Here is a 14,181-nt window from a genome sequence, read left to right as displayed (position 1 = left end):
ACTATATAGGTAGTTTTTCCATGCCTCAATGTTCCACTTCGAAGGGGACGAAAAAAGCAGAGAATTGCTATGATCGAAAGTAAACAGTTAGCTACGAGTTGTCACTGGCTTTACTTCTTACCGCTTCTTTGCGAATACGTTTTTCCTTGCTATCTAATAGAGATTTCTTCAAAAGATTAATATTCAATTTGACCCACTTCTCCAACATCGCGGAGTGGATGAATTTACTCTGGAAGTTGATGAAGATACAGTACTCAATTACCACCAAAGTATTGTTCGTATCTATCTCATTATCCAGAAGCTTCAACCTTCTTTGTAAATCTGAGATAGCCGCCCTAGTTCGTTCTTGGTTTTTTATTCTTTTCCCCTCAATAAATGTCCCTAATACGCCCATGCCACTTGTATGGTCGGTGGTCGAAGTACCAACATTATTACTAGCATTGGGGGTCTGTTTATGATCCGATTCGCGTGCTAAAACACTCGGATCCTCTTTGCTTAGTTCCAAAAGCTGTCCATAACACTTCCACCATTCTGGTATCTTCAAATGTAAGAGGTGGTCAATGCTGTTAATGATGCTGCTTAGACAACTCTCAAAAAAATGTATTTGAAACACTAGTAGATCAAAACTTTGTTCACCCAAAAATTTGTTATCGATAGTACTGTATCGGACCATTGCTCTACCAATTTTTTTGCTGCTCACTTCCGCTCCCAACGTACAAACAATGTTTTTACTCTCTGAAATATCTTTAGACTTTAATTTTGATAGTATGGAAAATTTCCTCAACTCTATAATAGTACCTTTCAGTTTAAGCAAGGACTCCAAAATGTACTTTAGGAAAGTTGTAATGGTTCCAATACTTTCCGGTTGCATTTTTTTATCTTTGGATCGTCTTTTCAATTTCTCTTCATCCACGGTCACCTTTTCCTTTGCTATGTGCCGCTCCAATAATGCGACACTTTGCAAGGCGGCCGTAGGTAGTAGTTCCATTTCAACCATCGAGTCCAGACAGTATGTGAGTTTCTTCAATACCTTGGAACAAAACGATGATTTCATTAGAGACCGAGAACTAGCCGTCTTTTCGACAACACTCAACTCATCCAACAGTTCTTCTAAAGGGAAAAAAGTAAAGGGATGTTGCTTCAGTAGAAGCCGAAACAAAGCTTTAAGATTTTTCAGTTCAAACGCTTCGCTGCCAATAAGTTCCTGGGCGTCCTCCTTTGATCGAGAGGTCAATACAACGCTGCGTTTATTACTTATCCTGAAATCGAAATGACTGGCGATGATATTACGGAAAGGTGCCTCATTGTCAAGACAGTAGTGAGATAAAATAGGTGCCGATTTGGTATTTGGGTATTGTTTTAGAAAATCAAAACTGCTGAATATCAGTCTAGGATCCTTCAAGAGGGCTTCCACGTTTTCACCTCTATCGTACATTGCATTGTTTGTCAACGGACTTAGTCCTTGACTGTTCACTTTGTTGATGTCAACATCGGGCGATTGTAAAAGAAACGATATGTTGCACTTTATTATATGCAGTAGAGTATTTCCCTTACTGTCTGTATGATCCCGAAAACAAAATTTTGAATTCTTAACAGTACTGTACCATTCAACTGCAATAGCAAAAGATGTTTCAACCATGACATCGTAGAAAGCTTGATCGTAACTTCTAAAAATCACACATAATGGCGTCTGACCAGTGCAATCTTTGCTGTCCCATTTTATGTATTTACCAATTTTCTGTAGCAGGGTCTGCTGTCCGCATATATAATGACCAATATTACGCTTGTATTTATCTCTTTTTCCACAATAATAGTATAACTCTTCCTCGGTACTGTTCTTAAGCATTATGTCTGTCAAATATTCTGTTATTTCATGATTGCTATGTTGTAATGATTGCATGAGAAGGGTCGTCCCTTCTGTAGTTTGATCCTCTAGTAAATCTTCAAAGGCAAAGTACGATTCATAGTTTTCTGAAAGTAACTCAAAGAATATGTCGTTCTTGAAGTTGATGATGCACAGTGAAAGTGTGGAATTACCATCGCCATTCCTATATCTGAAGTTGTGGGAATATTTTGATAAGTCAAGCCCCTCATTAGACACACATTTTGAGCGTGTCAATAAAGTCAGGAACTCTTCTAGATTAGCGTCGTTTTTTTCAATGCAGTCCAACCTCTCCTTATCTGTTTCAATCGTTTCTAAGTAGCATATCACAGCTTCTAAAGTGGATATTGCGTAACCCAATAATCCAAACTTAATGCTGTTTTCGTCTTGGTGGAAATTTTGTAGATAGTACAAATGACACCTGATGTTTTTCATCTTTGTTCTCTTAATCAGCAAGATGAAAAGACTGACCAAAGTATCTGCTGTAATTGGGACCTGGTAACCTCCTACCCTTTTAACGGGTTTCGATAATATTTGTAATGTCTCTACCAACACTCTACATTTCTCCACATAAGTATGTGTTACCGATAGATTTTCAAAAGATTTTGTTGCCTTCGAAATGTTCTTCTCTAATTGTACGATGTCCTTGAGATAAAATTTAGAAAACTTGGCTTTATAAAAATCCGTGTCCAGTTGGTCTAGCGAGATAAACCGGAAAATATCAGAACTCTCTGACTGTTTCTCCTTCTCCCCCTCAGCATTATTTCTGTTTATTAGAACTTGCCATACGTCATCATAAACATTCTGCTCAACGTATTCTTGTATGAGTTGTCTTATAGTGGGTATTGTATGAAAGGAGTTATCGAGCCCGTCATATATCTTGTCTATCGTTTTTCGGAAACCTGGAATCAGCATGCTCTCAGACTGCGTGATCTCTTTCCTATAGTTTTGAAACACCGCCCGGAACTTCCAGTTATATTGAGCGTGGATCATGCTATTCAGCAGCGGATTCCTCTGCGGAGGGACCTCTGCTGATGATAAATTGGCCAAGGATCTTGTCGATGGGGTTGTGTTTATGGTCAAGTTCGGGAAACAGTCAAGATCCTCACATTTCAACAATCTATTTGTGTCTATCAAAGGTTGGTCTATGTAAATCAAAATAAAGGTGGAACTGCCTTGCAAGTAATTCTGAAAGTGGTCTAAAGTTTCATATTTTAGGATTCGCCTCGTGCTTCTAAAGGAAAACCCGTCCGTTGTGTAGAGGGACTGTTTGGAAAACAATCCATTGATGATTTTCCCATTAAAAGTACAAAATTTTGCCTCCCTAACTGCTCGTAGCCTGGACAAATCTGTATCTATTGGTTTGTTATCTTTCCCCGAATATCGTGTTAATATGTGAGAAGAGACAAACTCCGGAGAATGGCACAATTCATGGAGAGGAAATTTCGTGTTTCTGTCATCGTAGTACCAAAGAGCAAAGGTAGGCGGAACCAACAAAATGAACGGTATATCATGTAACGAAGAGTACACTTTTCTTAAAGGGGACGCCTCCACATCCTGACAATTGAATACAGCATCGACGAGTGGGTTCAGCAACTCCGGCATAATGGAGGGCACTCTTTCAAAGCAACAGAAACCTGAATCAACAGGAGTGGTAAGGACCGATAGATCGTATTCCACTGTGATTTCCATCCTCCTATTGAAGGTGTCAAAGATGCGTAAAGGTTCGTTATTTTCGGGTCGTTCAAAAAAGTTGACAAAATGTCGAGAAATGCGATGCTCATCGAAGAAGACGACAAGAGAGAGGTGTCTCAGTCCAGTTGACGCCGTTGCTGCACAGTTACATACGGGGACTGCAGAAACATAGATGGCGAAGGGTAAAGGTAAGAACAAGAGCCGTGGGGACGAAACCTCGAGGGGCAGTCACAAGGGCTCGAACGGTCACAGCAGTCGATTGAACCATAAGCGCATGGAGTTGAGGCAGCACGACGGTGTGAAAGGTACCAAATTCCCAGTAAAGATGGCCATGTGGGATTTTGATCATTGCGATCCTAAGAGGTGTAGTGGGAAGAAATTGGAGCGGCTTGGATTGATCACCTCTTTGAAAGTCGGACAGAAGTTTCAAGGTATCGTAGTATCGCCGAACGGACAAGGTGTTGTTTGCCCTGATGACAGAGCGATTGTAGAAGAATTTGGGGCCTCTGTGGTAGAGTGTTCTTGGGCGAGACTAGATGAGGTTCCCTTTAACCGTATCGGTGGGAAGCACGAGAGACTGCTACCGTATCTGGTTGCTGCTAACCAAGTCAATTATGGTAGACCTTGGAGGCTTAACTGTGTTGAAGCCCTGGCCGCGTGTTTTGCCATTGTTGGAAGAATGGATCTGGCTTCTGACCTTTTATCCAACTTCTCCTGGGGGCTAGGGTTTTTGGAACTAAACAAAGAGCTTTTGGAAGTTTATCAGAAGTGCACAGATCACGAATCTGTTAAGAAGGCTGAAGAGGATTGGTTAAACAAGATTGAGGAGGAGGCACAACAGCGTAAAAATGAGGCAAGAGACGGCGATATATGGATGATGGGAAATGTCAACAGAAACATGAACAAAATGACATTGAGCGATGAGGAGTCCGACGAAGAAGAGACAGAGGCTAGCTCCATTAGATACGATAACCTGGGGAACGCAATTATAGACGAGAGTGACGAAGAAGAGCCAGAAATTAGTTCCATTAGATACGATAACTTGGGGAACGTAATAGTAGATGAGAGTGATGAAGAAGCGTCTTCGTCTACATAAGCTTCTGAAGCAGAGTGCGACAAATTGGATAATATAATTTCCTAGCTTTGTCCCTCGCGCCTGATTCTTAACGGAAGAGCATGCAATTGGAATATGGTCATCTACTACCGCGGGTGAATTCCAAAGGGCTTCCCATCCGAGATCACCCACCTATATATCTGTATATTAGACCACGTCTTTGGACGTTGCATTTGTATAAAATCCAAATTCAAAATAAACTGTAGTACTAAACATGGAAGGGACAATCGATGCAGGGAGAACGGAGGGCAGTGAGCGCGATGATGTCTAAGTTTGAAGGGTTTGTTCCGATACACACCCTCTTCTACACCATATTTCACCCCACAGAGGGCTCAAAGGTGTGTTACCAGTTTCCTCCGGGCAATTTACAGCATTATGACATCAATTTCGATGCGATAAAGAACTACATCATACCGAAACCACAGTTATGCCATAGACTGCTAACGATGAAGTATGGTAACTATCGAATTGTATCATACCCAGTAGCGGTCCAATCGTCGTCCTATGCAAGAAACTATTTCCGCTTCAACTTTGTCTTTGTTTTCCCTTACGAGTGCGCTACCTCCCCATACGAGCCCGCGATAACCAGGCTAGGTAAAATGTTTAGGGTTCTTGAAGAACAAAGTCAGGTTCTCTCGAGAGCGGAAAGGGACGACTCCCTTTTCAAAGGAGACAAATTGCCCTTCGATAACAACTCAGCGAAGAACCAAGCACCGTTGACTCATGCACTGATTTCTAAGACAAAATCCTTCTCGCCTGACAAAAAAACAGAGGGGGACATCCATCTCATATCCGTACAAGACTTGATAATGCGGATATACCAAGACTTAAACAACTACTCTGAATGTCTCATTCCAATCGACGAAGGGAATGCGATAGATATCAAGATATTCCCACTGATAAATCCGCCAACTTCCGTGCATTTATCCATAGAAGACGTACCCATGTTGGTAGTCAAGCTGAAAAAGATAATAGACCTAAATTGGGACCCTACAATGGTCAGTATACTGCCGTTCATAAATGGGGTTAATAGTATATTGAACATAGCAAGACTTAGCGACAGTGATCCAGAACTAGTCATTGAATGCATCAAACATCTCATTTATTACAAATGCGTTATAATAACGGACATTTTCCAGTTTTCAAACATTTATGCGCCGTCAAGCTTGATAAATGAGTTCCTGACAGACCCTACCATGGCTTATGATTGCCAAGAATACGTCACTCTGCCTAAAAGCTCGCGGCTAATACACATGCCTTTACAAACAAGTGTTCCCGGTTCAAGGAATAATAAACATAAAAAATCGAACTCCTTGTCGTCTACTGGTGTTTTGTCTTGGCAATCCAATAGTCAATATTCCAACAACTCATCAGAGTTCTATTCTATGTCAAACAAAAAAAGGTCTGAGAGCTCACTTTCGAGTGAGGGGACACCGGGGGCGGGGAGGTCAGATGATCATACCATTTATTACCCAACCCGGATGGTACTTTTTGACCTATACAGATCCTTATCGCAAGGAATCACACTAGAGAAATGGTACACGACCAACTTTACTACAATAAGGTCCAACTACATTGATGTACGGAAATTCATTCAATTTGGTACCATAAAAAAGATCATCTACCGCGTTCTGTCGTACCCCGTTTTAGAGAAAAGGAGAAATTCGATTATAGCAAAACAGATGGGTAAATCTAAGATGGCAGAGAAAGCTCCACATTCTAAAAACGCTTTTTTTTCAACATCAGACATCAAATTTGATGACGGAGACAGGCTTTTCAACTCACTTTACGCAAGATTCTCAAAGGTTTCATTTGAAAAGAGAAGGGAGAACGCCAGAGAAAGGAAATCGTTTGACGCCGTAGGTGGGACAAACGGTGCCGATAAGGAAACCATGATTTTAACCAAGGAAGAAAAACTTCAGCTGTTAGGGGCTCTCGATAATCTAGAGTCATTTGACAAGATTTGCGTTCAATTGGGCAGGTCCCGGGTTGAAATTGCTAATCTCATTGCTGATATAGGAGAATATAGAGTGATAAACTGTTAACAAGAACCATTGCATCGATGTGAGATTATTAATGTTACAACTAGATTATTTGAATTATACTACTATTTATGTACGACTGTAACGTCTCCATTGCGGAGACGGTCGAAAGAATGTAGCAGGTATTCAATTACTTTTATTGGGTTAATTTAGGAATCTTCGATGCATGTGTTTCGTCTTCAGACCCTTGCGATCTCTTTCTCGGACTTGATTTGGTGCTGTCAGACAGTCTGTTCAAATTAGAGGAAGATGGCTTCAATGGTATCAGTGTTGAATGTAGCTCAGGTCCTCTATTTTGCGGTGGAATGTGAACGCCCTTGGTGCTGTGAATATATTGGTCGCCGTGTATTAATGTCCTTATTGATCTGTCTAAGTTTTGTATTCCATCCATCGATTCCTGTGCAGTGACCGTCAGGTCGCCTGTGACCAAATGCAATATATTGTTGCTCTTTTCCTGTATAGCTTTAAAGCTGTTGGTCAGTAGTTCATTTGAGTTGATTTGCTCCTGTGAATTTATATCATTTTCAATGATATGTTTTTTGATTGTGGAGATCGACCGATCCATCGATTCGTTGGAGTTCCGGATAACACTTGCAATATCATCAACAGACTTTGTCATATTATTCCTGAACTTGTTACTCAACGAATCAGACTGGTTGATCAAGTCTATAGACTCTTCCCATTTACTTTTCTTAGGTGCAAAAAGATCCATCTCCTTATTTATGACATCCATTGCGACATCATTTATCGAGTTGGTCACCATCTGTGCATTAGTACTCAAGTAATTCTGAATACTGTTTTGAACACTTTGTAACAAATCATCGGACATTTTTTGCATGTTACTAGCAACAATGTCTTGGTGTGTTTGAATCATTTCAATATGATTATTTTGAAAGAATTGACCATCCAAGTATTGTTTGAAAGTGTTAAATTCTTCACTCAAATCCGAAAAATTTCGTGCCATTTCTGTGTAGTGTTCCTCGGTCATACCTCTTATATCTCCAACGTTATCGCTTATGAGCTGGAAAATTTTCGGCGTCTCCTTCAATAGGTCATCAATACAGGACTTGTATAGTGTTTCCGCGTTTTCTTTTGTTGTCTCTAACAGGTTCATAACTTCTCCACGTATGCTATCTATGTGTGTGTGAATTTGGTAGTTCCCAGAGTTAACATTCTTCAGTGTGTCCCATTGACTCAGTATTTTTGCCGTTAGGGTAGCCAGTTCATCTTTCAGTAAACGCTGGAATTTGTGTTTACTAGTTTCGTGCTTCTGTTGATACACTTCAATCAAAGACTTTAGTTCTGTCTGTATACGATTCATATCAGTTACTTGCTCTGATAATTTGGTATTCTGGGTATTTGTCTGGGCGAGTTTATTTGTAACTGATTTGAGCTGTGAGCGTAAATTGTCCAATTCTGACTTCAACGAATCTGCCCTTTCGGCGCCGCTTTTCTTTTCCTTTCCCAGTAGTTCGTTTTCCTGCACCAGGGAGTCATTGGTCCTTTTGAGTTCAGTTAGTTCAGTTTTGAAGTTATCCAGATCATCGACCATCTCTTTGTAATTCTTTTGTGAAACGTATATACCCTCTTTGCTTTTCGTGCACCACAAATCTGCCCGCATCTTTATGAGTTCCTGAGAGACGTCTTTCAGTAGAATGTCTTTGATAATGAAGGATCCTAATTGTGGTTTGTTTTTGATGTTCTTTGCCTTAGATGCGTACTCTAAAGTACTACAGGTCTCCTCTGCTGCAATTTTTGCGGGTGATATAGTAGCAATAAGTACTGTTTTGGTATTCCCACCCAAGGAATCTTGTAAGAGTCGAGTTAACTTTGACTCTCTGAAAGGAATATGAGCACTTTTATCAGCCAAAGAATTGATGACTCTTCCAAGCGTCAGCAGGGATTGGTTGATGGATCCACTTTCTTTTGCCCTGAGATTCAAGGCACCGGCTTTATTGACATTCTCAGAACCAGCTAAATCCACTAGGTTTATCTTCGATAACCTGTACAAATCGTCCTTGAATTTCTTGTACAGAGTAATAGTGAAAATAGTGTGCGATCTACTTGAGACATCGTTTAACTTTGTGGTAGCTACCTGTCTTCTCTGAAGACCTCTCTGCAACAGCTGTAAACCTTCCTTCGCCGTGGATATATGGAAATCTTTCAAATTCTGGATGTATATCCCTGTCTGTGTTGGTGGTACATGCGTTTTACCACCTGCATTCGCGTTGAGGGACATATCATCCAGGCTTTTCTTTCTATTTGATTTCAATTTCTTCTTTAAGTAATCTGACCTAGCTTTATGCGTTGGATTATTCGTGTTTGTCACGGGGGAATTTGATCTGCTGTTATTAGAGTCAAATATTCTTAATTTCTTGGAAGCGTTCAAAGATTCGGGTTGCTTACTGCTGTTTTCCGTCCCGTTCGAGAAATCATCCTGACCCTCCGACAATAAATCTCTTAGGTCCTCATTGTACAATTCCACAAACGAACATTTAACCACGTAATCGTCCTGAAGGCATTCGAATAGTTTCACCAGTATCCTGGGCGCGATACCGGCTTGTCCATTGACATCGCCCTCTGCTCCCATCTCCACATCACCAGTCATTGTATAAGTTTTCCCAGTGGACGTCATACCGTACACTAACATGGTACAGTTATACCCTCTCATAAAGTCGTGAAACAGTGGTTCAGCGCAATCTTCAAACACCAATTTCTGCGAGGAGTCTGGCCCGTAAACTTTATCAACGGTGTAAGTTTTCGCTTGCAGTTGCGCCTCAATACCGGACCCGCCACTCGTATTTATCGATACCTCTGGTGTCGTAGTGACATCCGGGACTGTCACCACTATGGGGCTCTTCGCCTCAATCTCCCTCTTATTGCGGCCCCTGCACCTCACCGCGACCGTGATATTGATGTCGTCCTTTTCCATAGCACTCGCACTGCCAATTTCTCCGCCCGGGTCGTTCCCGAGACCAGTGGTATCCATCGCACACCGTCTTGAGACTCCTGGTAACTGGCGGTTACCAAGTCCCGTTACCTCAAAATCGCCAATTCACGATCTAGAATGTTTGTTTATTTTGTTTTTGAATTCTTTAACGGCGATGAGGAACGCCTTTGCGGTCACGTGATTGGACGAGACAGCGGTCACTGAGCAGTTGGACAGCGACAGAGTGACGGGAAGAGTGGAAGTGAGAGGTTAGAAAACAGTAGAGCGGGTCTTGAATCTTCCTCCCTTTGAAATCCAGAAAAATTTGGGGTATTGATGTTTTAGTAGCGAAATTATTGTTAAATTTGATTCCATGTCAGTTGTTGCGAAGAAAGAGCAACGTACGACAGCCCCTAAACAATGGGGTATTGAAAACGGCACTTTCCGGGAACAAATTTTATGCAACACACCACAGACCACAGAAACTTCCATTTCTTACGTTTATTGCTGTTCGAAACTCACCTGATGCTATTGACACGCCATTTTTTAATTACCTGTAGAGCAGCTTTGGTAGAAGAGAAAATATAAAAAAAGGCAGCATTCCCCTAATCACCCTCCACTTATTCAAAGTGTTCTAAAACATATACCCCTGCACTAAATATATATATATATATGTCCTGCGTGTAGTGCTGTCAAAATAACCTGAATTTCTTACTTCCAAAACCAGAACAATATTAATAACTACTTAAAAAATACTTAAACTAAATAAAAAACTAGTGCATGACGAAAGCTTCGTCATGACTATTTGGACAGGCTATTTAGGCTGAGGTGGAAGTTCCAATACGCTCATTGATTTCCTCATTTTTTTCAACATTCTCCACAGCCAAATTCAACTGCACAATAAACTCATGAGGGATATCAATTACAGATGGGACTTTTCTGTTTTTGACCTCATGGGTTTTACGATAGTGCATCAATAAATTGGCGGCTCTCTCACCAAATTTTGCCTTCAACTTAAGGTAAAATAAACCACAGGCATTGCAAATTTTGTGCTTGCGTCCGTAGGGACCCGAACGCCACTCCGGGGTCTTCTCCAATGAATTACAGTGGGTACATGGTCTCCCGTCCATTGGATGTGGGTTGCGGTAGGTTTTGCGGTTTTTGGTCACTTTTTCCCTTTTTGAAGAAGGTGACAACGTTTCAGCTGGCTTTAATGAACCGACCGAAAGTTGGAAAGGGCGAAAATTTTTGTGTTTCCAGTTTGTCTTAGTTGGCAATTGAAGTTGTGGAACATTGTGTCTTTCAGTGGCGGAGCCTTCACTAAATGGATTATATGGACAATAATAATATGTTGGCGTTGACCGAACAGTTTGAGGACGGATGGGGGCATCATCGCCCAAAAACTTCCCAAATAATTTCCTAATACTAGGTAAGGTTACTTCACCTGGATAATTCTTAGCTTCCTCACTAATTGGAACCAGTCTTGGATTTGGCGTGTATCCTGGTGTATTGTCCTTGTTCACCAACTGATCAAGAGACAAAGCACGACTTTTTCTGCCTGTGCTTGGAGATTGACTACCTGAGTGAGGAGGTGTTCTTAGCGACATGGTTCTTTTTTGTTGAGTAGCGAGTGATAAAGAAGTGCTTCTTCTTTTTGTGTTCTTTGATAAAGCGACTGAAATTGATACTAACGAAGATCTTTCTTTTGGCCAATAACTTTTTTGTGTGTGTTGACTGGCGGCTCGCCTATGATTAGCTATGATAAAGTCTTTTGATACTAGTAAAATGAAGGGGAAAAGGTTCTAAAGAATAAGAAAGAACGGTTAGAACGTTATAAAAGTGGTACAAAAGCTGAAAGAAGAAAGAGTTGGAATGGAGCACCAATAAATACAAATTATTTTACCAGAAGCGTACGGTACCTTTTCCCATTTTTGTGTAGGAATATTAACAAAAGAACCACCCGCCCCTAAACCAAATTCTGGATCCAGGGCCCATGGTGACTACTTATCAAAATCGTTATACATAGTATGCGTCAAACAATACGAGGTTCAATTTTATTATTTACCGTTTTTTGTGACACAAAAAACACAGAAAAAAAAGACTAGAACGTGATAAAGTCCACTGTTGTTGTACAGCAGTCCCCAGACACTCAAAATAACGGCAAGCTCTGTGTTCTTTTAGTGGAAATATCTCCGGAATATTGGGAAAGTCTCCACTCCGACACTATTTTATTTTCTTTGATTTACAACTTCGAAAGTGAAACCAAGTCAAATAAACGCTATGCTTGTCTGTCGCAAGTGTAACTTTCTTACTGCCCCAACCACCCATCCAACAGTGAGCAAACTATCCAGGGACCCGGACCGGACCGCCAGGGTCCCGCGTTCCACGGCACACCGCCAAAACGGGCATCGCCCAAAGCGGAAACGGAACGTCCCAACCGGGAAACAACTGTCGTGCGGTTCCGCAAAAAGAAACGAGAAATAGAGCATTAAGTAAGAATGAAATATTACGTTAAGAAGTGACAACTTTTTGTGCTTCCCGTCTCGAGGGTTCTACTCCTCAAGATCGTAAGCATCTCTCTGTTGATTGGATACTTCTGGTACCGAAGAGCATTGACACTCCCCCCTCAAGTTAAAAACAACAGCAACAACACCAAACGCTCATTTGCTAGTATGAGTAGGTTCAGACTTAAACCACTGCCACGGGCTATTCTTACGGACGATGGTGTTTTGATCAAATCGCAGAATGCCAACCCTCTGTCCTTCCATTCGAATGCGCTGCGTGACCCGGATGCGGGTCCGGATGACAAGGGGTGCGATGATGGTACTCACGAACGTGGGGCAGGCGAGTCAATGTTCTGTTTGACTTGTCTTAGCGATTCGACCAACTTCGATTCAAATGGCCGCGGTATCTTACCAATGAATACCGTGATTCCTTACGGGAGGATAATAAATGCGCACAATGTGCGTTCCTTGGGGGCAACTCAAACCACAAAGAAATCGAAACAGGATACTACTATAAGTACTGCGCTTTTAGCGAATGATGATGACGGTTTGTCAATGGACTTAGAGAACGACGCCATGGACTATGTGATCGACCTCGTGTTTGTGCTACCTTTGGAAAAAAATGTTGTGCCACGGACTGTCAGGCTCAATATAGACTACGTCCCCCTATCGCCTGCTTCGTCGGACCTTGCGGAGGTAATCCTGAAGAGAAGCTATAAGAACGCTCGAAGGAATAAGAAAATGCTGGTCATTATAAACCCATTCGGTGGTAAAGGCCAGGCCAAGAACCTGTTCTTTCAAAGGGCTGCGCCAATATTAGACGCAAGTGGGTCGGATTACGACATCGCGTACACGGAAAGATCAAGACATGCCGTAGAGATTGCAGAGTCCCTGGATATCGACAAATACGACACGATCGTCTGCGCGTCAGGCGATGGGATCCCCTACGAGGTGCTAAACGGACTATACCGCCGAATAGACCGTGTAGCGGCCTTCAATAAAATTGTCGTGACTCAGCTGCCCTGCGGGTCCGGCAACGCAATGAGCATCTCCTGCCACTGGACGATGAATACGTCGTATGCGGCATTGTGCTTGCTGAAATCACAGGAGTCCCGCATAGACGTCATGTGCTGTCAACAACCATCATACAGCGACCAACCCCGCTTGTCGTTTCTGTCGCAAACATACGGTATAATAGCGGAATCGGACATAAACACAGAGTTTATCAGATGGATGGGCCCAATCAGATTCAACATCGGTGTCGCATTCAACCTTTTACAGGGGAAAACTTACGCATGCGACGTGTACGTGAAGTATGCAGCGAAAACAAAACATGACATGAAAGTACATTACCTGCTTCATAAAAAAACAGCAGAACTTATATTCGATTCCCCACCCGCGTCGTCGTCCTCCGCATCACTTTCCCAGAGCAACCCACTTAACGAACATTTGCAGAGTGCCTCATCATCATCATTATCCACACCCCCAACACCCGCACAGGAAAGTGTAATCTCGTCAGAAGACTTCAATTTGAAGTATTCATTATCGGATCCTATCCCTGAAGAATGGGAACGTCTCAGTTCTGACATAACAGACAATTTGTCAATATTCTACACAGGTAAAATGCCGTACATTGCGGACAAGACGAAATTTTTCCCCGCGGCACTACCTGCAGATGGCGCTATTGATCTTGTCATAATGAACTCAACTACATCAGTAAGACGAATGACACCTATCTTACTGTCCCTAGATGATGGGACACACGTCATGCAACCGGAAGTGCTACATTCAAAAGTGTCTGCGTTTAGACTGGTACCCCATATCGAAGAAGGATTGATATCTGTTGACGGAGAGAAATTCCCATTGGAACCAATGCAGGTGGAGGTTCTTCCTTCCCTCGTCAAAACGTTACTGAGAAACGGATCATACATTGACACTGAGTTTGACACTTTACTCAGCACATGAAGCGCTTCCATCTCATGGAGGAAAAAATGGCGACTTGGATGCACGTATCT

At 41.9% G+C, this 14,181-nt stretch overlaps 6 protein-coding genes across 6 annotated transcripts; 3 read left to right on the top strand and 3 right to left on the bottom strand.

The window, feature by feature from the left end:
- Nucleotides 1-91: 91 nt before the first annotated feature.
- Nucleotides 92-3,487, bottom strand: KNAG0M01160 (uncharacterized protein; the record flags this gene model as incomplete). Its single annotated transcript, XM_022610970.1, has 1 exon — nt 92-3,487. The coding sequence occupies one exon, from the start codon at nt 3,485-3,487 to the stop codon at nt 92-94; it is 3,396 nt and encodes a 1,131-aa protein (XP_022467213.1).
- A 262-nt stretch (nt 3,488-3,749) lies between these two features.
- TSR3 (ribosome biogenesis protein TSR3) lies at nt 3,750-4,673 on the top strand (the record flags this gene model as incomplete). Its single annotated transcript, XM_022610969.1, has 1 exon — nt 3,750-4,673. One exon carries the CDS (start codon nt 3,750-3,752, stop codon nt 4,671-4,673), a length of 924 nt encoding a protein of 307 aa, XP_022467212.1.
- A 278-nt stretch (nt 4,674-4,951) lies between these two features.
- On the top strand, nt 4,952-6,736 carry NPR2 (nitrogen permease regulating protein NPR2; the record flags this gene model as incomplete). Its single annotated transcript, XM_022610968.1, has 1 exon — nt 4,952-6,736. The coding sequence occupies one exon, from the start codon at nt 4,952-4,954 to the stop codon at nt 6,734-6,736; it is 1,785 nt and encodes a 594-aa protein (XP_022467211.1).
- A 133-nt stretch (nt 6,737-6,869) lies between these two features.
- CIN8 (kinesin motor protein CIN8) lies at nt 6,870-9,722 on the bottom strand (the record flags this gene model as incomplete). The annotated part of the gene is made up of 1 exon (XM_022610967.1): nt 6,870-9,722. One exon carries the CDS (start codon nt 9,720-9,722, stop codon nt 6,870-6,872), a length of 2,853 nt encoding a protein of 950 aa, XP_022467210.1.
- Nucleotides 9,723-10,480: 758 nt separating this feature from the next.
- KNAG0M01120 (uncharacterized protein) lies at nt 10,481-11,269 on the bottom strand (the record flags this gene model as incomplete). The annotated part of the gene is made up of 1 exon (XM_022610966.1): nt 10,481-11,269. The coding sequence occupies one exon, from the start codon at nt 11,267-11,269 to the stop codon at nt 10,481-10,483; it is 789 nt and encodes a 262-aa protein (XP_022467209.1).
- A 1,065-nt stretch (nt 11,270-12,334) lies between these two features.
- Nucleotides 12,335-14,131, top strand: LCB4 (sphinganine kinase LCB4; the record flags this gene model as incomplete). The annotated part of the gene is made up of 1 exon (XM_022610965.1): nt 12,335-14,131. One exon carries the CDS (start codon nt 12,335-12,337, stop codon nt 14,129-14,131), a length of 1,797 nt encoding a protein of 598 aa, XP_022467208.1.
- Between the last annotated feature and the right edge of the window lie 50 nt (nt 14,132-14,181).

This window comes from Huiozyma naganishii, chromosome 13 (assembly GCF_000348985.1).
Source record: "Huiozyma naganishii CBS 8797 chromosome 13, complete genome".
Classification (NCBI taxonomy): Eukaryota; Fungi; Ascomycota; class Saccharomycetes; order Saccharomycetales; family Saccharomycetaceae; genus Huiozyma; species Huiozyma naganishii.
Note: the sequence above shows the minus strand (reverse complement) of the source record. Positions and strands in the feature narration are given on the sequence as shown.